Source organism: Urocitellus parryii, chromosome 12 (genome assembly GCF_045843805.1).
Source record: "Urocitellus parryii isolate mUroPar1 chromosome 12, mUroPar1.hap1, whole genome shotgun sequence".
NCBI lineage: Eukaryota > Metazoa > Chordata > Mammalia > Rodentia > Sciuridae > Urocitellus > Urocitellus parryii.
Window position 1 is genome coordinate 64,704,878 of NC_135542.1, and position 27,254 is coordinate 64,732,131.

At 37.0% G+C, this 27,254-nt stretch overlaps 1 protein-coding gene across 1 annotated transcript in view; it reads left to right on the forward strand.

Moving 5' to 3' along the window:
- Positions 1-26,088, forward strand: part of Eml4 (EMAP like 4) — a 137,616-nt gene extending 111,528 nt beyond the window's left edge. Inside the window, exons 19-24 of the mRNA XM_026411004.2 lie at positions 5,850-5,938; positions 7,414-7,511; positions 19,752-19,839; positions 20,446-20,544; positions 22,711-22,841; positions 23,389-26,088. Coding sequence (XP_026266789.1) covers positions 5,850-5,938; positions 7,414-7,511; positions 19,752-19,839; positions 20,446-20,544; positions 22,711-22,841; positions 23,389-23,862 — 979 coding nt within the window. The 3' untranslated portion in view covers positions 23,863-26,088. The remainder of the gene's footprint in view (positions 1-5,849; positions 5,939-7,413; positions 7,512-19,751; positions 19,840-20,445; positions 20,545-22,710; positions 22,842-23,388) is intronic.
- Positions 26,089-27,254: the final 1,166 nt, after the last annotated feature.

Below are 27,254 nucleotides of genomic sequence, written 5' to 3' on the forward strand. Positions count from 1 at the left end.
GAGCCTAAGAAATGTCCCTTCTTCAAAATTGAGGTGTCAGATATGTTAGCAATAGCTAAGACTTTTTTTTTTTTTACAAAATTAAAAGAGATAACTAATTAGAAGAAAATAGAGTTCCCCCTATATAATTTGACATACTTTAACCTTTTCTGTGTACTCCAGAGTTCATTTCTTAGAGTGCACATTATCTTTGAACTCCATTAGTATTAATCTCTCTGGGTTCTGCCTTGTTTAAACTACAAATCTGAATCACTTTTCAAATGTTTATGGGGTGCCTGCACTTGCAAAGCACTGTAGATGATTCAGTGTCACAAAGAAATATGAGATATGATCCTTATTCAAAGTAGATCATAACCAAAGTAGATTATAACCTAATTAAATACCACATTAAAAGACAAGACACATTTCATATTAGTAGTTTCTAACTCTGAGAGCAACAGAAATCACTGTGAGCCTCGGTGGACAGAGAAAAGCTTCATAGAAGAAATAGGAGGAATGCATTGAAAAAAATGTAGGAAACTCTAAACAAAACAGACTGCTGGGACTAGAACATCCTTACAGGCATCTTCAAGCTGAAATAGTGCATAGCCTGACCTTTAAAGCTCATTAAAGATCTTTTCCTCATCATTTATACACCATGGAGTATTACGCAGCACTAAAAAATGACAAAACCATGGAGTTTGCAGGGAAATGGATGGCACTAGAGCAGATTATGCTTAGTGAAGCTAGCCAATCCCTAAAAAACAAATACCAAATGTCTTCTTTGATATAATGAGAGCAACTAAGAACAGAGCAGGGAGGAAGAACAGGAAGAAAAGATTAACATTAAACAGAGACATGAGGTGGGAGGGAAAAGGAGAGAAAAGGGAAATTGCATGCAAATGGAGGGAGACCCTCATTGTTATACAAAATTACATGTAAGAGGTTGTGAGGGGAATGGGATAATAAACAAGGAGAGAAATGAATTACAGTAGATGGGGTAGAGAGAGAAGATGGGAGGGGAGGGGAGGGGGGATAGTAGAGGATAGGAAAGGTAGCAGAATACAACAGTTACTAATATGGCATTATGTAAAAATGTGGATGTGTAACCGATGTGATTCTGCAATCTGTATTTGGGGTAAAAATGGGAGTTCATAACCCACTTGAATCTAACGTATGAAATAAGATATGTCAAGAGCTTTGTAATGTTTTGAACAACCAATAAAAAATATTTATTTTTTAGGTGGACACAATATCTTTATTTTTTTTTTATTTTTTTTTTTTAAATATTTATTTTTTAGTTCTTGGCGGACACAACATCTTTGTTGGTATGTGGTGCTGGGGATCGAACCCGGGCCGCACGCATGCCAGGCGAGCGCGCTACCGCTTGAGCCACATCCCCAGCCCATCTTTATTTTTTAAATATTTTTTATGTGATGGCTGAGAATCGAACCCATGACTCAAAAATGCTAGGCGAGCGTGCTACTACTTGAGCCACGTCCCCAGCCCCAGGTCAAGTGTTTTGATATCACAGGATTTCAGTTTTTTGGTGGGTTTTGTTTTGTTATTGTTTTTTTTTATTTTGAGTACTGGGGATTAAATCCAGGGATGCTTTTCCACTGAGCTATAACCCCAGTTTTTTTGTTGTTGTTATTGTTGTTTTGTTTTGTTTTGTTTTTTAAAGACAGGGTCTCACTGAGTTGCTGAGGCTGGGCTCAAGCTTGCAATCCTCTTACCTCCCAAGTCATTGGGATTACAGGCATGTGCCATTGTGTCCGGCTCAGTATTGTTATTACAAATTAAAAGGTTTGAGTTAGGCCTTTTTTTCATGGTTTTGACTATATATTTTTCCAATTATAAAAGCCCCATTTCTACTTTTAAAAGTAGAATATCAGGGCTGCGGTTGTAGCTCAGTGGTAGAGTGCTTGCCTTGGACGTGTGAGGCACTGGGTTCAAGCTTCAGCACCACATAAAAAAAATAAATAAAATAAAGGTATTGTGTCCAACTACAAACGAAAAAATAAATACTAAATAAGTAAAGAAAGAAAATAAAGATGTTGTGTTCATCTACAACTAAAAAAATATATTTTTAAAAAAGATGGAAGATCATTAAGTAGGAAGGGGAAAGTTCCAAACCTACACCCAGAAGACACACTTAATGTATTATGATGGATATATAGTTTTATAATTTAACATTATGAAAAGATATATTCACTTAGGGACTTTAAGGTACTTTCCAACTTTTACCACTGAATAAATCAATATAGTATTTTTTAAAAATCACCAAGATGGGGCTGGGTTTGTGGCTCAGTGGTAAAGCACTCACCAAGCACATATGAGGCACTAGGTTCTGTCCTCAGCACCACATAAAAATAAATAAATAAAATAAAGGTATTATGTCCAACTACAACTAAAAAATAAATATTAAAAAAAAAAAGAAAAGAAAAGTCACCAAGAGGGGCTGGGGTTAAAAGTCCCCAGTGGTAGAGCATTTGTCTACCTTGTGTGATGCCCTGGGTTCAGTCCCCAGTATGTATTTTATTTTATTTTATTTTTTTTTAAAGAGAGAGTGAGAGAGGGAGAGAGAGAGAGAGAGAGAGAATTTTTATTATTTATTTTTTAGTTCTCGGCGGACACAACATCTTTGTTGGTATGTGGTGCTGAGGATCGAACCCGGGCCGCACGCATGCCAGGCGAGCGCGCTACCGCTTGAGCCACATCCCCAGCCCCCCAGTATGTATTTTAAAAAGGATAAATGATGGTACTACCTTTTGGCTTACAAATCAAATTAATATAAATATATGGTCAAAGACTTCGCACCTCTGATATTCAAGCAGTTATATTTAGAAAGGTAAACATATTAGTTCTTTAGGCCATAGAAAGCCTCAGGTGATTGCAAATTATCCCAAAACAAAAGCTTCATTGTAGTTTATATACTATAGAATAAGTATACAGTTAAACATAGTAAAAACTCATTTATTTATTTGTAGAAAATCATCTTAATACCAGCAACTCGAATCTGAGGCAGGAGGACTACAAGTTCAAAGCTAGCCTCAGCAACTTCACAAGACCCTATCTTTAAAAATAAAAAGTGCTGGAAATATAGCTCAGTGGTAAAGTACCCCTGGGTTCCATTCCTAGTACAAAAGGAAAGTCCCCTTTCTACAATTTTTATTTATTTATTTATTTTTAAATTAGGGACAGTGGTCTCAAGCCCAGAAGTCTTTTCTGAAGGCAGAACAGAGTCCATGCAATGAAAAGGGTCAGAACTCCTAAAACTATTGCTGGAGCTCCATATGGAACTTGTAGACTTTAAACAATATTTGTTGAATTGATATCAAAAATTATTTGCCAGAAGTAGAACTAATTTATCACGTAACTAAGAAATAGAAAAGTAAGCATGGTAACTAAGTTTTAGGTTTCTACACATTATACCAATGGATATTGTGGGGTTTTATTACTCCCTTAGGGAGTTTCCAAAAAGAAAATTATATGCAGTTTCCATAGGAAGATTTAACTGACTTGAAACAGTCTTAAAAGTATTAGTCAGGGCTCTATCAAGCAAAACTTTAAAGCCTGATACTTATAGAGTGGACGTATATCTCATGGTTCTTTAAGTATGTTTTGAGTCTTTGTTCCCTTTTAGAAAAGGCACTTCACTTGGCATCAGCTTTTGCATTGCTTGGCCCAGAGAATCTCTTAGTGGTAGACATAAAAATCTATTAAAAGTCCCAGTTTCCAGCTGATTGGCCTAAACTATTCACATATAGAAGCTATTTCTATTATCTGAATAGAATACAGAATTTATGAATTGTTAACTACTTAGTCATTTTGGTCTATAGATCATGATTATCCATAGGATTGAGCCCGGGTCTGGGGCATGCTAGGCAAGTGCTCTACCACTGAGCCACATCCCCAGCCCACAATTTTCGGTGGGGGCAGAGGTATTGGGGATTGAATCCAGTGACATTTTACCACTGAGTTACATTCCCAGCCTTTTTTATTTTGAGACAGGGCCCTGCCGAATTGCTGAGGCAGGTGTGGAACTTGGAATCCTCCTTTCTTACCCTTCTGAGTTGTTGAGGTTACAGGTTGGATGCCACCACACCCAGCCTTAGATCACAAAATAAAGTTCATTCATGAATGTGTTTAATTGAAGAGGATTTTATTGATATGGGAAGAGTTGGGGTCATTCTAGGCACAGTGGCACACAACACCTGTAATCCCAGTGTCTCAGAAGGCTGAGGCAGCAGGATCACAATTCTGAAGTCAGGAATTTAGCATGACCCTAAGCAACTTAGCTAGACCTTGTCTCAAAAAAATTTAAAACAAAGAACTAGGGATGTTGCCCATTGGTAAAGTGCTCCTGAGTTCAGTGCTCATTACCAAAAAATAAAGATTGAGATCATGTAGTTTTTCATCTTCTTCCTAGAATACACCAAATCATGGGTTTTTTTTTTTTGTATTCTGAATTTTTATTTGTATTTTTAAGAAATTTTTTGGCACTGATCTTTGAATCCAGAGGCATTTTACCACTGAGCTATATCCCCACCCCTTTACTTTGAGATAGGGTCTCACTAAGTTGCCAAGGCTAACCTCGAACTTGTGATCCTCCTGCCTCAACTTCCCAAGTCATTACTATTACAGGCACCATGCCCACTGCTCATTTTTAATTATTTCAAGCCCTTTCATCTCTTCTAAATAATTCCTTTAAGGGGATGAGGTTCAGTGGTAGAACATTTGCCTAGTATTTGCAAGATCCTAGGTTCTCTCTCTAGAACTGCAAAAAAAAGAAAAAAAATTTTTTTTCGGATGTTATAATGTTTCAGAATCTGTCATTGTGATTCCTTTTATTGATTTTAGTGGTGAAATTTTTTCCTTCTGAATAATTAAAAATAGAACTTGATACTCTTGTTCTCAGTTATTTTTCTAGTCTTGTCTCATTCTCTCTTCCCCAGTCATTTCTCCCCCCACACTGCATTACTGTTAAATACCTCTTGCCAAAACTTGGCTTTTGTCATATTCAAGACTTATTTTAAATTTACTTGTTCATTTATTCATTCTACAGGTATTTAATGCCTACTATGATTTTAAATTCCAACCAGCTAGGACTGCTGTCTGTAACCTATCTGACCTTAGTTGTCTTTTGTTCTTTATACCTATGTTTTGATAAGCTCTTAGAAAAAGGTTTGACAGTAGTCATTTATAATGTGGTTGCATTTAAGTCATTGTTGCCTCTCAGGTATTTACATTTTGACTTTTCTTATAAATGTTAATGAAAAGCTATCAAAGAATTCAGTGCTTCTGTGTGCAGATGTTGGAGGTATTCAGAGGTGGAGAGTACTGGCTGTTGTTTCTTCCTTCCTTCATGGTGTCCCTGGTCCCTCCCTTCTACCTAAATTGCTTGTATTTCCTGTTAAACTCAGCTAATATCCTACATGTTCTCTATAAAGATTTTTTTTGTGTCTGCTGTCAGTTCATTTTCCTTCTATGAGTTCCTCAGTGGCCATCACTGAGATTAGCATTTAATCATTCTTTATTTCAATTGGTTCATTTTCTTTTCCCCAACTCTAGTATAATCTTTGAGAACACTGACCCTATTTTCTTATTTTCTGTTTAAATAATGCCTAGCAAAAACAGTTGGCATTCAGTAATTATCTACCAAAAATGAGAATATAACTAGATCCATTTACGTTTATTTATACTGTATCTAGCATCATTTTGCAAAGTAAATTCATTCTTCAGTAAAAGAAACATGTTACACTTAAAAGATTTTTATTGAAATTCCTTCAAAGTAGAGAAAAGGCCAGAAAACATTTTTTTTCTATAAATGCTAATATCTAAAGAAATTTTTGTGTATTTTTTAACAGGTGGTTTGTTCTGGATGCAGAAACCAGAGATCTAGTTTCTATCCACACTGATGGAAATGAACAGCTCTCTGTGATGCGCTATTCAGTTGGTAGGTAAATGTATTCCATCCCCATCCTGGCATTCATAGAATTTCACTATAGTTGCATAATTTTACTTCTGATAAAGCTGACTCCTTTTTTTCTACTTTCTAGAGTTTTTAAGTATTGAATATGTTTCCCCCAACATCAGATTAAATTCCACTTCTGGAAACTGCAAAAGATCTGCTGAAGTTAAACAACATTCTAAATGATCAAGCAAACACAAATTAGAATGAACTGTTACAACTGCATTTGCAATTGAAAACAGAATGAAGTGCAGTCAAGTTCCTTGTGGTTTTTTTTGTTGTTGTTGTTTTGTTTTGTTTTGGGTCCTTTTTTGTAACTACTCAGAATTTGAAGCAATATTAGGCTAAATTATTATTTCAAATCAGCATAAGAGAAATTATAGTAATATTCAAAATACACAAGCATAAAAGATCTTTAGAACCTAGTTATATTATTATTGGCTGCATGGACATGATAGGTTTAAGTAAAATACTTAGCAATTCATTATAATTGTTTGGTAACTTTATTTAGCTTTGAGTATTTTTTATACTTTATTAAATAAGTTTCCACAATAATATTCCAGTTACCTTTTCCCATTATTGATGTGGTTTTGATTCACATCATTCTTTTCTAGTGTTAGTCTCACATGTTCTTATACTTGAAAATATATTCTATTAGTTGTTGGATCAAGATTTTTTTAATATATATATTTTTAGTTGTCAGTGGATCTTTAATTTTTTATTTATTATCTGCTGTGCTGAGAATCAAACCCAGTGCCTCACACATGCTAGGCAAGCGCTCTACCACTGAGCCACAATACCTGCCCTCAAGATATTTTTATTTGGTTCTCAGTTATTTGTAAAAAAGCACAGAATACTGTTCTCTCAATTACACAAAGAGAAGTATGTGTTCCAAGCTATAAACCTGGAGTCCTCTTGAAGCAGCAAAGCTTTTCTTGTTTTTATTAGTTTGTTTTTAATGCTGTAATAACAAATAACCAAAGATCAGTGGATTTTATTGACCATTTGTTGTTCTGTGACTAGCACTATGGTAGTTAACAGTAGGGGAGACCATTAAAGAAAAGAACATGGTCCCTTCCCAAGAGATCCTACCCTATAATTAGATCATTTGTGCTTGCCAAACTAAGAATATACACCCAGCTTGCCATATGATCACTGTGTACTTCTACTGTAAAGGCAGAGTAACCTCTCTGAGGCCAGTTTTTAACTAAGTGAAAGGAGATGGGAAGATACAGTCCATGGCCTATGAGCATCTCTAAGGAGGGATTCTGTGTTGAACTAGGTTACCATTTGTTTTTCAAGTACGCTGAGTGATAAGATTTGCCCATCAAATGCCAGATAACAGTTAAATTAATGAGATTTAACAACATTTTTAAAGCATCAGTTAGTATAGTCCAATAAAGTAATAATCAATTTATCACCTTATTTCTCTAGTCAACACTTTTTCTATTTCATTCTAGATGGTACCTTCCTGGCTGTAGGATCTCACGACAACTTTATTTACCTCTATGTAGTCTCAGAAAATGGGAGAAAATATAGCAGATATGGAAAGTGCACTGTAAGTAGTAAATTAAAATAAGTTGTAAAATTATTAGGAAATTTTTAATTCTGTTAAGAGAATGGAATATTTTCATTGAGGTACCTTTTTCTGTTGTTAGCTGCTTTAAAACTTTAATCTCTGTTTTTGAAAACTTGATATTATCTGACAAAACATTATAGTTCCCCTATGTACTCTAGAAAGATGACTTCTTTTGGTGACTTCTCTCCAACTAGTTTTAAGGCAGTTTCTTAAAGCTGTTTCTACGAGAAGCTCTTAGAGTAAAACTTTTAAAAATAGAGTTAGTGAGAAATAATAGGCCATCTCAGTGTCCTAAGTCCCTGTCTACCTGACACTCTGCAATGACCTGTATTACATTTCTGCCACTAAAAATAATTTACATGGGAATGTATGCATTTAAGAGTTAACATAAGCCAGGCGCAATGGCACATTCCTGTAATCCCAGTGATTTGGGAGATTGGAGCAAGAGGATTGAAAGTTTGAGGCCAGTCTTAGCAAGACCCTGTCTCAAAAAAAAAAAAAAAAAAAACTTAAAAAAACTGGGATGTTGCTTGGTGATAAAGCTCCCCTGAATTCAACCCCTAGTGCAAAAAAAAAAAAAAAAGTTAGCAAAAGCAGGTTTCCTGTGATTTGTTGCCCATTTCTAATTTGATTAGGTTATTTTTACAGGAGAAAAAATTTAGAGCAAATTCTATAGACCAGGTTGAGTACTTACTATGTGGCTGGAGCTCTGCTAGAGAAATTCTCTAGAAGCTAGGAATATGTGCAAGATTTTTGTCATCAAGAAGTATGGCTGAGTGCTGGGGTTGTGGCTCAGTGGTAGAGCACTTGCCTAGCATGTGTGAGGCACTGGGTTTGATTCTCAGCACCACATATAAATAAAGTCGATTGACAACTAAAAAAATATAAGGAAAAAAAAAGAAGTATGGCTGAGACTAGGGGTGGAGCAGTAGAGCACTTGTCTACCTTGTGCAAGACCCTGGTTCAGTCCCTAGTTGAGAAAGGTAGGCAGGATAGTGGAGTGGTTAGGAACACAGACTGGATCAGATTACCTGGATTTGAATTCTTGCTTTATCACAAGCTATTATGACCTTGGGCAGGCTACTTAAACCTTCTACTTTAGTTTTCTCATCCATGAAGTGAGGATAAGACTAGTTAATACATATGAAGTACATAGGACAATGTTTGGCATAAAAGTGCCCAATAAATATTAACCATATTTTTGTAGAAAAAAGTAGTTTGGTATGTATGTTAATTTTAGGATTAGCAAACCACTGTGTGGATTACTGGCACAGATCCTTTAAACAGTCTTGATCACAAACAATTACTCTTGGGGGAATAAATAAAAATTATGGCCCTCAGAAAGAAGAGACTTTATAGTAAGCAAAATAAATTTTATTATGGGTCTGAAATTTAGTTTATCATTTATAGATTGAGTATTCCTTATCTAAAATACTTGGGATCAGAGTGTTTCAGATTTCACAGATTTCTAGATTTTGGAATATTTGCATATTTGTAGGAAGATTATCTTGGAAATGGGACTAACGTCAAAACACTAAATTCATTTCTGTTTTATATATAACATACACAGCCTGATCAAAATTTTCTACAGTGTTTTTAGTGTGCTTAAATTTTGAACCACTTGTCACTTGGGTCAGATGTGGAATTTTATACTTTTGGTATCCTCTGGAACTTAAGTTTTAGATTTTGTAGAATTTCATATTAAGGGTACTCAACCTGTATAAGCAAAAAAACAGGCCATTTACTTTACCCCTCCCCACCCCACTTTCTGGTGCTACTGTGGATTGAACCCAGTGTTGCTGTACTGAGCTACATCTTCGTCCCCCCCCCCCTTTTTTTAAATTTATATATATTTAGGTGTAGATGGACACAACAAAATGCCTTTATTTTTATGTGGTACTGAGGGTCGAACCCGGGTCCCACCCGTGCAAGACGAGCGCTCTACTGCTGAGCCACAATCCCAGCCCCTCTTCACCCCCTGTTTATTGATTGATTGATTTTTGAGATAGTCTCTCTAATTTGCCCAGGTTGACCTTGAACTTGGGATTCACCTACCTCAGCCTCCTGAGTAGCTGTCATTACAGGCTGTGTCGTCCCACCTGGCTTTACTATTTGAGGAAGAAAGACTTGTTTGTTTTGCATATGTTGTATCATGTGCTAAAACCAGCCAATTTATAAACCATTTATATTTCCAGTATATGATAGTCCTCAGGTTCACACACACACACACACACACACACACACACACACACACACACGCGCGCGCGAACATGGAGTTAAAGTACAACTGATCGAGAAAAGAAATGGAGCATTGTGTGACATGGGATAATCAGAATGACCTTGGAAATGTTAAAAAATGGCAAGTTGATCAATTGCATGCAATTTTTCCTACTCTAATTAGGCAGCTTTTATCTTTAATGAGTAATTGAAAGTATGTTGATAACTTTAGGAACTTAGTTTATAGTACTGTTTAAGGCTATAATGAAAGGCTCAACTCTTCTGCTTTTCTAGCTTTTTTTTTTTTTTTTTTAATAACGTAATGAGCTCATTTTATTTTTTTGCAGAGCTAAGCATCAAATCCAGGGCCTTATGCATCCTAGGCTAGGGCTCTTCCACTGAGCCCCACCCCCAGCCCTCTAATTATTTTCTATTTTGTGCTTTGCTTCCAGCTGTCTCCTTCCACCAACTGGTCTTTTCTTCTGTTAACTGCTTTTACTTTCATCTCTTTTATTGTCGCTGTTTTATAGGACAAACAAAACAGGATTAACACTGGCTCTGCCACTTACTGGTTTGCATCTTTAAGCAAGTTAATTAACTTCTCTGCATCTTAATTTTATTATCTTAAAATTAGAGATTATCATAGTTCCTACTTTATAACATTGTTGTGAAGATTAGGTCTTTTTTTTAATATCTATTTTTTAGTTGTGTTGGACATAATACCTTTATTTGTTTATTTTTATTTGGTCCTGAGGATCGAACCTAGGGCCTCACACACACTAGGCAAGAGCGCTCTACCACTGAGCCACAACCCCAGCCCCAAGATTAGGTCTTTCTTAAATTGCAACAATGAGAACTGCACTCAGAATTCCAAATACAAATGTTGTTTATTATTATTATTTATTTCCAATAATTTTCCTGTTGCTAGTCAAAAATGTTTAAGTGACTGTTGTAAATGAAAAAACATACTGGACTTAGAATTTTAGGAAATGTACCTGTAATAAATTATTACCAGTTATAAGCATTTGGAATCTGTACTTCTTCACGGTATCATTTTTTGTAAAAATTGTCAGTTGAGATGACTGGTACACAAGAATGCAAAGCAGCACTTCTTGGTAAAAAACAGAGGCTGGTGCATGATTCCCTGGTGAAAGACAACATCAGTACAGGCCAGGGGCTTGCTCTCAAACTCAAGTTCAAAAACAAGATTCATTTTAGAGAGATGGACTTAGATCAATCATGTTCTCCAAAGCTGATTGATAAAATATCACCAAATTCTTGTTTTCCTCTAGCCAACTAAGTTCTCTCTCTGTAAGTAAGCCTCGGGAAACCAAATTATAATCAGAATGCTAATTTATTCATTTTAAAGTAAGATATATACATGCCAAGGGGACAGAACAACGCATCCCCCAGCCAATACTTTGCTTCTATGGGAATGTACCTGTGTAACTGGAATATAATGGGCTGAGCAAATCCAGTACATCCATGGTAGAGTAATTGCTACCACTGGAGCTGGTCTTGATTTGTGTCTCTCTACCCTGGATATAGGTGGCACTACCCGCATATGCTTCTGTGACCCCTTTCTTTGCTCACCACCCTCCTGCCAGTGCCACACTTTCTTTGGATAGAGTCATTCTATAGTTAGCTTATATTCAAGGCTTGCCAACCTTGGATACATTATGACCCATACTTCTTTACCTTTCTGCTTTGTCTTAATTCTGAAGTTTAACTCTCCGAGGCTCTTGGGGAACATCCACTATAGTTTCTATAAAATTAAACAAACAAAAAAATTGCTCTTCTGTTCATTGAAACCAATTTCCTTCCCTCTGCCTTTCCCCCTCTAGCATTGAGAATTGAATTCAGGGCCTTGCACATGCTAGGCAACTGTTTTGCCTCTGAGCTATATCTCCAGCCCTGATTTCCATTATTTTACTAACCCCAAATATCTTTCATAATCTCTCTGAAGTTCATCCTTATCTTCTTAAAATTGCAGTGTTTAAAAAAATGCATAAACTATAAATTCATGATGGCACACAAATCGCAACAATTCGGGAGGCTGAGGCAGGAGGATTGCAAGTTTGTGACCTACCTAGGCAAGACTCTATCTCAAAAATTGAAAGGGGTCAGAGGTGTAGCTCAGTGGTAGAGCACTCCTGAGTTCAATCTCTGTCATCACAAAAGAATTAAAATAAAATGTTAAGTCAGATCTCAGAAGGACAATAATATGTACATTTAGAATCAAAAGTTTATCAAATAAGGTGCAGAGAGCATTATTTAGTCAACTTCCTCATTTGATGAATAAGAAAACTGAGGCAACTGAACCAAAAGTTCATATATCACAATCCTTTTTTTTTCTGATCAAGCCAATCTCAGTCCTCACAGTCTAAGTACATTAATAAACTAGTCTCACAAAGGGATTAGGACTGGGTTAAAATTTTGGATGTTTCTCATCAAGCCTCAGGAGCCTGGAAAACCATTGGCAAATGCTAGAAGAACCTGGCAAGAACTTTTATTAATCTTTTTTCACATACCCTGTCATTTCTCTTTTCTATCATATCTCTAGCCCCTGTATTTAGTTTTTTATTTTTTATGTTTTTAATGTATTCTCTAGTTGTTGATGGAGCTTTATTTTATTCATTTATTTATATGTGGTGCTGAGAATCGAACCCAGTGCCTTACACATGCCAGGCAAGTGCGCTACCGCTGAGCCACAACCCCAACCCCATTTAGTTTTAATGATGCACAATCTTTATAATTTCAGAAATGAAGCAAAAATAGGTATAATACAAAAGAACAATATGCTAACTCTCAAAAGAATTTTTTAACTTTGAAGTAGTACAGAGGGAAGGTAAGATGCTTTTTTGCCTTTTATTTATTTAAATTGCCCAGCCTACCAACCAGAGGACTTACTTCTCTGTCCTAGACATTACCTAGCTTTGTATGTTGGCCTATATTGTTCAGACTAACCAGTCACTGTGTCACTAGAACACAGCCTTAAGGCATTGCTTATAAAACAGGAGTAAATCTCATTAGTTATGAAAGCAGTAAAGCAAGATGATGAGCACCTCTCAACATTTACTTCTTGTATTAGTTCTCCAGCCTCAGTCATCTGTATTGAGAAGTGAATGAAATTTTAAGAATAGAAAATAACAAAAAATGAAGAGTGAATGAGCCTATATTTTTTTCCTCAGGCTCTTTACTACTTGCTGTTAGGTACCAAAAGATGTCACTTCAGAACTCAAATTTACTACAAATCACTGGTCCTGGCCCATCTCGGCCCCAGTGATCTCCCAGGAAACAACTGGCTCTTCTGAGCTAGACCACTCCAGGTCAGCTGAGAGGATTAGGGGATGAGGGGAAGAGAGGTAGGGAGGAGTCATCTGCCCTGCTGATATATGGCCATCCCACCTTTCATTTACCCTTCTGGGGCCTGTCTGCCTGGTAGCATTTCTCTTTGTGATGCCCTTATGCTCTCTAGGTCCTCTCCAATATGCATGCCAGGCCTTCTTGACCTGGTCTGAAGCATTTCATGCTTCTCAGTTCAGTCATCTAATTGAGAACTCAACTTCAGCCTTTATTTTCTATTGATTTATTTTGCAGTGCTTAAGATCAAATCCAGGACCTAATGCCTGCTAGGCAAGCACTGTACCACTGGGCCACATCCCCAGTCCTTTTAATTTTGAGACAGGATCTAGCTTAGATGCCCAGGCTTGAACCTACAGTCCTCTTGCTTCAGCTTCCTGAGTCACTGAGATTACAGGTGTGTGCTACCAGGCCCAGCTCCACCCTTTTTTCTTTCTGCCATTTCCCACATTTTTGGTGTTTAGGAAATATTAGGAAAAGTGGTTTGATATATAGACTGTGGGATTCATAAATTATATTAGATACTTTAGAAGCAGTATGATTTTATAATTGTTGCTATATAAAGCTTGGGATTCAGAAAGGTTTAGGTAAGGGTGGACTGAGCTAGAATGGTTCTGGTTTTATTTTGTTTTACATAATATTGGGCTTCTCTGGTAAGATTTAATATGATAGAAGAGTTTTGTAGCTAAAAAGAACTTAAAGACTAGTGATATATTATCTCAGAGCCTCTCAGTACCAGTGTTAGGAAGTCTTTTTGCTTTTATTTCAGCACACTGTACCTTTTTTCCCCCCTTTGGATATGGGGATTGAACCCATGGGCACTCAACCACTATTCCACATCCCCAGCCATTTTTTATATTTTATTTAGAGACAGGGTCTCACTATGTTGCTGAGGCTGGCTTAGAACTTGGGATCTTCTTGCCTCAACCTCCAGAGCCTCTGGCATTATAGGAGTGCACCAACCACTGTGCCTGGCTCACAATATATTTCTTTACCTTGGCTTTTCCTGTACTATTTTGAAAATGTATTAAAAGGGGCCAGCTTACCTATGAACAAATGGCACTTTTACATTACTTTGTCTTCAGTGTTACAGAAATGAGTAAAAGGCTGAAATGCCATGCTCATCTTGCCTGCCACGGAATCCTCTGACCTAGCTTTGAACCCTGGCCCTACCAATTCTTTGTTATGTGGCTTTAGAAAACATTATGTGCCTCCTAAACATTATCTACTGGGTGAGCATCCATATTAAGGTTGCTGGGAGATTTAGATATGATAATGTATGTACTCAGTAAGGGATACTCTACTACTGAGCTACATCTCCAACCTCCAGCCCCTTTTTGCTGGCCTTGAACTTGTGATCCTCCTGTCTTAGCCTCCTGAGTGGTTGGGATTTCAGGCATGAGCCATGGCACTCAGCCTTTTAGCATTTTTTTCAAGCAAATGAACCCTATGTTGTACTTAGAGGTGTTTTTCAGCATTTAGCATTATTGTAGGGGGTTTTAGCTCAGTGGTAGAGCGCTTGTCTGGCACATGTGAGGCCCTGGGTTTGATTCTCAGCACCACATAAAAATAACAAATAAAAATAAAGATATTGAGTCCATCTACAAAAAAAATTTAAAACAATACATTGAAGTTCAAAATTAGTTTCAAACTGTGGTTAGTTGAATATTTTCCTTGAAAGATTTTGTGTCCTGATTGACCTAGTTTCTATTCTGTTTGCAGTAGAATTAAGATTTATTCTGGCTAGGCATGGTGGGTATGCCTGTAATCCCAGTGATTTACGAGATTGAAGCAGAAGGATCATAAGTCCAAAGCCAGCCTCAGCAACTTAGAGAGGCCTTAAGCAACTCAACAAGACCTTGTTCTAAATAAATAAATAAAAGGGACTGGAGAGGTAGTTCAGTGGTTAAGCACCCCTTGGTTCAACCCTCCCAGTACTAAAAAAAAAAGATTTATTCTGTACCTGAATACTAATAAAATGGTTTTTATTTGACTAATTCCTATGTACCTTTTTACAATGTTACTCAAAGACCTTAGCCCAGAAGATAAAAGTATATGAAGTTACAAGTATACACTAAGAAGCATTACAAGAACTGCTGGTAAAAGTGAGGAGGTTTTTGATCAGGATTTTGATAACTGTCTCCAAGAAAATAAACCATAAAACTAATGCAGAATTTCAGTAAACTAGCATAATTCAATATTACTGTAACAAAATTTTTACATAGTACCTAGTGGCTTAAATTAGGGATATGGTCTCATTTAAAAGAGGTCCTCAGGACTAGGGCTGTAGCTCATTGGTAAAGCAGTTGCCTAGCATGTGCAAGGATGAATCCACAACACCACATAACAAAGAAAAGAGATCATCCTTTTTTTTGGGGGGGGGTGTTTGTTTGTTACTGGGGATTGAATTCAGGGGCACTTGACCTCTGAGCCACATCCCCAGACCTATTTTGTATTTTATTTAGAGACAGGGTCTCAGCCTCCCAAGCCGCTGGGATTACAGGCATACACCACCATGCTTGGCAAATTTAGAATCTTTCTTTCCTTCTATTTTATCTCTTTAGTGTGCTGCTTCCATCTTCGATATCATAAAGTGCTGTCAGAACTCCAGCCATAACAACTTAGTTCCATGTAGAAAGGTTAAAAGCAAGGACCAGAAGCTGAACACTGTTCAGCTACTTTTTTTTTTAATTATGCTTTTTAGTTGTAATTGGACACAATACCTTTATTTCATTTATTTTTATGTGGTGCTGAGGATTGAACCCAGGACCTTGCACGTGCTAGGCGAGCACTCTACTGATAAGCCACAACCTCAGCCCCTGTTCAGCTACTTTTTGTAGCTCACTTCTCTTAAAGGTTTTCTGGAACCCATACTCAAATGACTTCTGCCGCCCGTAACTGCAGAGGAGATTGGGTAATCATGTTTTAGCTGGGCACCCAAGGAAAGGAATGTTTTGGATAGGCAACTGTCAGTCTGTATTCATCACTATATGAAGGTCTCTTTTTCCTCAAACCAGCAAAAGTATATTTTAAAATGTGATGGAAAATTTTAATTCACAATAGCAGCGAAAACTGTAGAAGGTTTGAAAATAGACCTAGCCACACAAGCACAGGAAAACGTGTAAAACATTGCTAAAAGACATAAACTAAGAACTGAAAGGATAGACACATAACATGTTTCTAGATGAAAACATTTGATAAAGATTTCTTCTCTGCAAACTGTTCTCCAAGTGTGATGCAGTCTTATTTAAATTTTTAACATGATATTTATGGGTCTGATAAAATAGTTCTAAAGTTCATCTGAAATTTTCCACATGCTACAAAAAACTGACAGTTGATCAGGAATAGGACAAGACTAATGCAACAGAAATGTTCAAAAACAGACCTTTTTTTTTTTTTTCCAGAAATTTACTGAATAATAAAAGATCAGCAGAGAAAGAATGAACTGTTTTTTTACTTGCATTATTCAATATAGCAATTACCAGCCACAGCTTTATGTTCATAACATTAAGTGCAGTTCAGTTTCCAGAAGCACTAATCCATTTCAGGTGCTTAGAAACCAGAGGTGACTGGTTGCTACTGAACTGGAACACACAGAGAATATTGTCATCATTGTAGAGATGCCATTGGACAAGTCAGCTATAGATGGCAAGGAGACACCAAGAGGCTTACTCAGGAGAGGAGTTAGATCACTAAATCTAGGCCTTGTTGTTATTTGTAGAGAGCGGTGTTCAGTGATGGCGCTTTTTATCTCCCTGATAAGTTTAAATCACTTGCAAACCACTGATTTAGATGTTAATCTTCCATACAGCTTGTAAAATTTAAGTTTATGTATTTCTGAATTTTTTCCATCCAGGATACTGTTCTTTGTCTCCTTCACTTGTAATTATTTTGTGGTTATACTGTTCAGCTACTTAATGGCAGTAATGAAAGTGCCAGCTTATAATATTTTGCTGAAATATTTTAAGAAGATATACCAGATTATGCTGCCAGCTAGTGCCCTATGGGGGTGAAGTTTGAGGCTATTTTTTTCCCCAAGCTGTGCATATACATTTGATTATCTCTTATCTGAAAAGAGTTGGAACCAGAAACAGTTCAAACTTTGGAGTTTTTTTTGGATTCAAGAATATTTTCATAGGCTTAACCCTGGTGAGCATCCCTAATCCAAAATCCAAAATGCTCCTGAATCCAAAACCTTTTATACCGTGCCAGAACTCAAAAAGTGTCAGGTTTTTCAAATTGAGGTCCTCAACATTTACTTTTATTGGCCTCTAAGTAGGGAGGAAAAAAGATACTCTGAAGTATGTATGGGTAGATGATATTGTAGACCCAGCAGTTGCATTTAATCTTTGCTTATTTGTTGGCATCAGTTTCAGAGAAAACATATTCACTATTTTTCAGTATGAATTGATAACTTCCCCAGGGCTCTTTTTTTTTTTTTTTTTTTTTTTTTAATTTGGGGATTTTGCTGCTCAAGAATTCTTTTTGAGAATACTTTATGTTGATTCACTTTCTGGACATATTGTGTCTAGCATTCATATGAATTATATGAATATTATGTGTACATAAAGTTTATTTTAATGTTGTTCTAAGTAATGCTGTGAAAAGCTTTTCACATAGAAGCAGATAACACTTCTACATTAGTAGAGTATTTCTTGGAGGTCTGTAGTTATAATTAATCTGGTTAAATCCTTCATGTAATAGCAGATTTTTGTTGTTGGTTTTGATTTATTGTGGTGGTGGTTTGTTTGCTTTTTTTTCTCAAAATACTAGGGTTTGAACCCAGAGGCCCTCTACCACTGAGCCACACCCCAACCCCTCACCTCCCCCCCCCCCTTTTTTTTCTTTTTAAACAGTCTCAAGTTATTGAGGCTGGCTTCAAACTTTGAATCTTCCTGCCTTAGCCTCCAAGTCACTGGGATTACAGGCTAGTTTTCTGTTTTAGAAGCATGGCTTCTGCAGACACTAGAGTACCAAGCATCAGTTTCGTGTGTACTGCATAAAAGATTGTGTGAACCCTGTCTTTCTGATTTTAAAAATTGATTTCTTATTGGGGCTGGGGACATAGCTCAGTGGCAAAAAGTGTAGTTAGCATGCTCAAGGCCCTGGTTTGGTCCCCAGCACCACATTAAGGAAAAAAAATTTATTTCTTCCTAAGTTGGTAGGTTCCTTGTGTGCATGGTGATTCCCAACCTAATATATGCCCAAACACAAAAATAGGAACAAATACTATGCAGCACTGTAGTGGGTATAATAGGTCCACAGAGGTCTAGGGGACACATCCTTAGGCTTCAGAAGACTAGTGAAATAGAGAACATATGTAAAACATTAAAAACATACCTAAACCAGGCATAGTGAGGCATGCCTGTAATCCTAGCAACTCGGAGGCTGAGGTAGGAGAATGGCAAGCTTGAGTCCAGTGTCAGTAACCTTAAAAGACCTGTCTCTCAAAAAAAGAAAAAGAGAAAGAAAACTATGCCTAACGTATAATGAATTTAACTTTAATAAAATCATCCCAAAGTGATAGCACATCTGTAATCCCAGGTTCTCAGGAGGCTGAGACAGTAGGTCATGAATTTGAGGCCAGTTTCAGCAACACAGCAAGACCTTGTCTTCCTGTGAGCAGGAAGTTTGTAATTTTAAAAGTACAAAATTAGGCCATCAGCTTTGGTAAACGTTAAGATCTGTGTAACTTATCTGAAATAATGTATCGGAAATCACCAGATGCTTACATGTTTAACAACACTCAGCTTTTAGTAAATTTCTTTTGTTTTCTCTCCCACTGTATTAATGAAATCGAAGCAGCAAAAGATTACCGGTGTCCTGTTTAAGGATTAAACTTTCAGGAGTCGGGTATATATTGGGTCTAAGCTATTCTAAAGAAGTGCAATATTGGATGATTTCCTCCTACCCCCAAATATTCTTTGTTAACAGTTTTTCAGGACCTCCATTCTGACTGTTCTGGTGCCACAAACAGTCTGGAAAAACTGTACTTTGTTACTTATAAACAATTATAGTTCATTCTCAAAAATGGAGTCACGGGGGGCGGGGGGGGAAGGGGGCTGGGGCTATGGCTTAGTGGTAGAGTGCTCGCCTAGCACATGCAAGGCCCTGGCTTCGATTCTCAGCACCACATAAAAATAAATAAATAAATAAAAAGGTATTCTGTCCAACTACAACTATATATAAATGGAGTCACTGGGACACCAGTGGCTTGAAATAAGGCCTGAGGGAGTGTTATCTATTGTAGTGTCCTCTAAGATTTGGGCTTAAGAAACTGTCATTCTCAGAATGCTCTAGCAGAGGTTGTAGTTTTGTTTCTGGTATCTAGGTGAAAGGCCAGCAAGATTCTACCAGGTACCAAGTCCTTAAGTTTCCATAGTGGTGAGATCTCTTGAGTTCTAAAACTCTTCATGTATCATTGGCATCTTTACATATCTGCATTTTTGGCTTCCAACAACAGAGTGAAAAAGAACTGAGGACCTGCTGTGGGCTTTGTTCAGCTTTAGAGGCTGTGATACTGCTCCCTGTTCTTTAAGAATTCTGACAAATGGCTAGTCAGAAAACAGTATTGGCTAATAAACTGTTTATCATTCAGAACTCTAAATGCTTTCTAACGGTTTATCTGTTTTTCTCTAGGGACATTCCAGCTACATCACACACCTTGATTGGTCACCGGACAACAAGCATATAATGTCTAACTCGGGAGACTATGAGATATTGTACTGTAAGTGTGAATAATCATATATGGGCTCAGATGTGACTGTCATGGGCACTAATGAACAGGCTGCCTAGAATATGAATTATCTGAAGTAATTTATTGGAAATCACGAGATGCTTGCATGTGAATAAAACTCGGCTTTTAGTAAGCCAAGAGAATGTATGCTGGCTTCTAACTTGACAAAGCATATGTTACTCTGAACTAAGTAATGAGAATTGCAAATGTGGTTCACTTCTCCAGAAAAGTAATGAGTTTAATGGTGTAGAACTAAAGGCACATGTAGTAGTAGTAAGAAATTTCTCAGTAAGATTGATGCTGCTCTTAATGTTTTTTCATCTAACAACTTTTCCTGGAGGCAGGGAGAAGGATAACAGCCATAGGGCATTTATGCTTTTTAGGAGAAAACAAAAAAACAATTCCGTGTGAATCAATTTGTAGTTCTATAAAACCCTGTTAAGTAAACACTTTTTTTCCCTTTTTAAATGTGTCTTAATGTTTTTCAGTGTATGGATTATAAATACAAGTAAACGTGGCTAGTTTGAATCAAGATGCACTTTCAAATACATTTGTACACAAGCACTGTGATTATACTTCCTGTTTCTAAATTTAAAGGGGACATTGAAAGTGGCTGCAAACTAATCAGGAATCGCTCGGATTGTAAGGACATAGATTGGACGACGTATACCTGTGTGCTAGGCTTTCAAGTCTTTGGTAAGAACATAACCCCTGATGTGAAGAGGCGATCTCTGAGGTTTTTATTTATGCTTACTTGCTTAAATTGATAAATGAAATATAGTCCATTTACATTCTTTAGTGTTATCACTATTAATGTCATTGTCAGAAAAAATTAAATGTGTATTAGTATTTAACCAATACAGGATTGTTCTCTGCAGAACTCAGCACATTTGGTCCCCAGTAAATATGAGACAGTCAAAAGGAAAGGAATTTACATACTAATGCAGATTTTCTTCCCTCCTCCTCCTTTCCCCCCTCCTTTCCAAATGAAGCTTTTAAATTGGTAAAGTCATTTTTTTTTTAATGGCAGCTGTATTGAGATCTCACATACTATTCAGTTCACCTAAGTTGGTTTTCATATATTTACAGAGTTGTGGAATTATTGTGGTCTAATTTTAGGACATTTTCATCACCCCAAGAAGAAATTTTGTGCCCATTAGCATCACACTCCATCTCTCTCCCTTCCTCATCCTCTCCCCCAACCCTGGAAACCACTAATCTACTTTCTCTATTCTTTTTCATGTAAGTGGAAGCATACAATATATGATGCACTGAGAGTGGCTTCTTTCATTTAGCATAACTTTTTCAAGGGTCATTCATGTTGTGGCACATTTCAGTACCTCATTCTTTTTGTGAATGACAGCCCTTTGTATGGATATATACTTCATTTTGTTTATCCTTCCATTGGTTAATGGACACTTAGGTTAGTTTCCACTTATTAGCCATCATAAATAATGCTTCTATGAACAATCATGTGCACATTTTTTTGTAGTCATGTTTTCGTCTCTCTGATGAGTGGAATTGCTGGCTCAAATGCTAACTCTGTGTTTCACCTTTTGAGGAATTAATAGACTGTTTTCCAGAGTGCCTGCACCCTTTACATGCCCACCAGCAGTGAATGAGGGTTTCAGTTTCTCTGTGTCCTTGCAAAATGCACTATTCAAAAATTACACTTTTGCATGTGGATGTTAAGCCATCCCTGCACTGTTTGTCCAAATACCAAGGCATTTTTAGTAGATGTTATTTAAAGATAAAATTTGGACATTATTTCTAATCTGATGTTTTGGACATTTCTAGAAATCTGTCTTTTGTAACAGTTTCCTAAGCCTTTACATATCCCTCCAAAAGGGTTAGAAGATAAATGGAAAAGTTAAAATTATAAAGCCTTGTTTTGTAAAGAGGCGTTATGCTCAGTATTTAAAATAGTGGATATGAATGTGGCACCAATACCCAAAGCAGATATCCAAAATATTATATTTTTTCTTTAATAATACATCTCTGCCTTCTGGAATTTGGGCTTTTGTCTCCAGCCTGATCACAGATCTGAATATCTGTTTATGCTGTGTACATTAGAAAACAAATCCATTATGCTCTTAGGATAGAGAAGACTAAAAAGCAAGGAAGAAATTTAAAACAAAACAATCCGGACTTCTCCATAACAGTTTAATTATTTTGGGTGAAACTCAAACATTAGCTAGTAGCTGATAATAATACAGTAATTATTTACTTGTCACAAGATAACAAAAGTGATTTTACTTGTTCAGCAAGTTTACCAAAGCCTTATTTATTCTCTAGAGCAACATTCAGCCAACAGGAGGCCAACCTTAAATGGTTCCACGGTTTTAATGTAACCTAATGGAAGTTTGTGTTCAACAACATTACCAGTGCCTTGTAATGATTCAGAATAATTGCATAATAATAATAATTGTAACATACCATTACATTTGGTATGCCTGATCTCTGGACATAAATAATGTTTCTGTGAAAATTCTGTGGTGTAGCAGGCTAGAACAGTGGACGTCCCTCCCACCAGTGCATCTCCATAAAACAGAAGGTCTTCGAGGTATCTTGGAGTCACCTGCTTTGAAGGAACTTAGAATCTACTGTGAAGACATAGTGCTATGGCTCTGTTCTTGAATTTGCCATACAAGTAACTGCTAAACTTTTCCTTTGAAAAAGGAAGAGCTTATTGTTCAGGGAGTCAAGCTAAAATTAATATATCAGCCCCACCTGCTGGCTACTGTTAAGAACTACTGAGTCTAAGTTTTCCATCTTGAGGCTATTTAGATTTAACATGTACAGCATCACAGCTCAGTTTTTTAAGGCTGATTTTTCTATATTTCTGTTGTTTACATGTCAAAGGTGTCTGGCCAGAAGGATCAGATGGGACAGACATAAATGCACTGGTGCGATCCCACAAGAGAAAGGTGATAGCTGTTGCAGATGACTTTTGTAAAGTCCATCTGTTTCAGTATCCCTGCTCCAAAGCAAAGGTAACCTCATCTTAACAAACCAGTATGGTTAGGACCTGTTTTGGGGGATAATTTTGTGTCACTGATAAGAAAATATCTTCAGGGTTAATAATTACTCCTCATGATTCGGTGATGCACAGAGGGAAAACAGGGTCATCTGTGAGCATCCAGGCAGACACTGCTTATCTCCTGTTCCTTATTAAGGACAAAAAGACAGCTGTACAGTTAGCAGCTGGTGGTATTTTGTCCCTTTTCATTTACTGTCAAGTTTATTTTGATCTTTTGGCACTTTTAAATTTATTTTTTGAATCATGTACAATCCTACCAACCTAGTCACTTCCCCCCTACCCATCTCACAGAAGTAGTTACCAATTGTTTTGTTTCTCCTTTTATATAAAGGGGTATTTTAAAAGCAATTATTGTTAGCCTTATTCCTCATATTGATGACTTCATAGCTTTGATTTGAATTACCTGTTTAACAAGCTGAGTCACTTCCCTTAGCCAGTCAGCTCCATTTCATTGACTAGGAATAAGTTTTAATATTCCTGTCTTAATTTCTTTTATATAGGCTCCCAGTCACAAGTACAGTGCCCACAGCAGCCATGTCACCAATGTCAGTTTTACTCATAATGACAGTCATCTGATATCAACTGGTGGAAAAGACATGAGCATCATTCAGTGGAAACTTGTGGAAAAGTTATCTTTGCCTCAGAATGAGATTACAACAGATACTACTATAACCAAAGCCCCCATCTCTTCCATTGAAAATACCATCCAGTCTAATACTCCTACACCGCCTCCCTCCCAGCCCTTAAATGAGACTGCTGAAGAAGAAAGTAGAATAAGCAGTTCCCCCACACTTCTGGAGAATAGCCTGGAACAGACGATGGAGCCAGGCGAAGACCACAGCGAGGAACAGAGTGAGGAGGGCAGCGAGGACCTCGGTGAGCCTATTTACGAAGAACCAGCCATCGAGGTGAGCGGAAAGCAGAGTGGAGCTACTCTTCCTGAGGGCCAGCAAGACACTCCCTCCCTGTCCTGAGACCCAGTCCTCAGTGCAGCTGTTTTCTCCTTCAGCTGTATGTGATTTTGTGATAAAGTTCAGATAATAGGATGGAGAATCACTGTTGATCAAGATTGTGTTTTCTGCATAATCTGTTTTCTTCAATAGTCTTATATTTCAGTCTCTCAAATGCAGTCAGCCTAAAGGTTCTGTTTGGTATGCATTTAAAATTAACCAAACCTAATAGTATAAAGACTGAAACATTAATCATGTCTCTGAAATCACTGTGTATGTGATAGGATGTAAATACTGGAAACAGGAAACAACAGTTGTATTGATTGAAAATAAACCCTCTTGTTATCTGAACGTGTTTTCTTCAGGAACAACCAGAGGCATCACAAACACTGTTACGCATCTACTGGCTTAGATTGCCACTTTTCTTCCTGACTTAGAAAAAGAAACTGGGGAAAACAATGTGCTCTTATTGAGATATCCTCCCACCCCAAATGTCAAATGGAAGTTTTTTTAATTAAGAAAAACTTCAGTATTGCCAAGTGCAATGGTGTTGCCTTCTTGAATAATAATGCCTCTTCTTACACTACCAGTAGATGTCCAGATGTGCTTGTTAGTCTACTATATAGGTGCTGCCTTTTCTAAGGAATAGTCCTTAATTTCTTGTGTGCAAATCTATTTTATCCTAGAACTGAGAAAGCATTAGTTTGTTGAAGAGCTTTTCATGTATATTAAACCACTGATGCTCAGAAATGGTGGATTCTTCCAAGGAGTCCTTTGCTGGCCTAAACATTCTCTAACATTTGCCATTCGAGTGAATGGAAGAAGAAAAACCACATGCCTTTAAAACTAAACTGTAATAATTAGCTGGCTAATTTTAGTTTAGCCTTCATCGTCATTTGTTCCCTCAAAAGGAGAAATATAAATACAGTAAGTTTAAGTGATTCAATTGGTGCTTGAAATTCATTAGTTGTAATTTTTATATAAATTAATTATACTGATAGGATATTCATCAAATTGAAAGTTCTTTTTTACAGAATTGTGAATAACAGTCACAGTAATTTTTTATAAATTACATACTTAAAAGATTTGCTGTATGTGGTGATTTTTTTTTCTAACGGAGTTGCTATAAGCTTTGCAAATCAAATGTGGCTGTTTTATGCAATGCATGTATTATTATGCATTGAAAAGTTTTTTGTTTTTTGTTTTAAGTTTTGTCCACAACTATGTTTTTCTTAAGTACGTGTCTCCTACTTTAAAATAATTACTGACAGATATGCATTTCCTATATGTTTGTTTATACTTTGATTACAATTTTTTTCTTATTTTTTAATTTGCCACATTGTTTTGATATTTTCTTGTTTTGTTTTTTTGGTTGGATCGTGTTTAGAAACTTTGGATGAGTTCAAAAGTCTTAAGTATGCAAGCGTTTACGTGATTGTGCCATTCCAAAGTGCATCAGAACTGTCATTCCCTTCTTGTATCTTCTCAGGAGTAATACATATCAGGTATTTCATCATCATTTGGTAATATGAAAACTCCAGTGAACTCCCAAGGACACTTACGTTTATATTCACACGCTGTATGGAAGGGTGTGGGTGTGTGAAGGGGCGAGTAGAGACATTCTGTTAGCGTGTAGCTCTACGTAAGAAGATGTGCACCACATCACAATACTCGGTGTAGGTCTCTCTGTGTATAGATATATGTCTGTGTGTATCTCTTTCCTTTTGTTTACAACTGTTTTTTAAAAACCTCAAAGTAGTTCTCTACAAAACAAGAGATGTAGATTCTAAGCAACCTGACTTTTTTCGGTATGTTCTGTATGTAGTTACCAGAGAGCACCAGTAAGTATCACCACCTGTTGGCAATGAGAACTACACCGTCAGGTCAGCATGTGCTGTTCTCTGTAAGAACAGGAAATGAACAAAGTACCTGGGGGATATACTTCTCCATGAATAAGCAGGGAGTATATTTGGGGACATCAGTCACCTTTGGAGTTGCCATGTACAATGAAATTTATAATTGTGATACTCTTGGGTGGTAGTTTCCAAAGACACTACTAATGTGCAGAAAGCGTTCCGGCTATCTAATGCTGGCAACTACTGTTTAATGGTCAGTTAAATCTGTGATAATGGTTGGAAATGGGTGGGAATTATGAAATTGTAGATGTTTTTAGAAAAACTTGTGAATGAAAATGAATCCAAGTGTTTCATGTGAAGATGTTGAGCCATTTCTATCATGCATTCCTGTGTCATGGCAGAAAATTTTGAAGATTAAAAAATAAAATAATCAAAATGTTTGTCTCTCTTAACTCTTCATTTATATTGCTAGTGTCCATAACTAACCAATTATCAGAAGACATGGCAATCAGAAGGAAACATTTACCAGCTGGCTGCTGCTGTTATGGATGAGATCATTGGGGTAGTAACAAACTCCATAACATTACAGGAAATTACTTCTGACTTATGCTCCCATGTAATTGGGGAATGGCTTACCTTTAATTTAATTCTCATCTCCACTTTCTCTAATATTTAATATTGGATAATCCTGGTGATCCTGGTTACCTGCCTGACCTGGCTCCTTCCCAGTGTTGGTCTTTGTGAACAACTTGAACTCAGTAGACCATGGCACTCCTTGCTTCACCCCATCTCTCCTGTGTACTCAGCCATGAACTGGCTACTACAGATTTTTGTGAAGAATTAATAGGTTCAGAGTATTCCAAACATTATACAATAACAGAAATGATGGGGCTTTCACAATCACCTTATTCCTCTGATGATTGTAAATTCAAAGCTATTTACACAGATTACCCATGAGAGGCTGTCCTGGGGCAAGACCTACTGTCTCATCAGTTCTGAGAGTGGCTGATATAGGACCCAAACAAACCCATTAAGCAATGTGATTTTTTTTTCTTAATGAGGAGGGAGGGGCAAAGGGTTACGAATGATGGTGGAATGAGTTCAACATCATTACCCTAAGTACATGTATGAAGACACGAATGGTGTGAAAATATTTTGTTACAATCAGTGACTTGAAACATTGTGCTCTATATGTGTAATATGAATTGTATTCTGCCATCATGTATAACAGATTAAATAAATAATTTTAAAAGGGGGGACTGGGATTATAGCTCAGTGGTAGAGTGCTTGCCTCAAACACGAGGCACTGGGTTCACGTTTCACCACCACAAAAAAATAAAGATATTGTGTCCATCTACAACTAAAATAAAATACTAAAAAAACAAAGAAGAAAAGAAATAAGGGGGCCAGGCAGTGACTCATGCCTGTAATCCCAGCAACTTGGGAGGCTGAGGCAAGAGGATCACAAGTTCAAAGATAGCCTCAGCAACTTAGCAAGGCCCTGTCACCAAAAAAGAACAAGGGCTGGGGATCAGGCTCGGTGGTTAAGTGCCCTTCAGT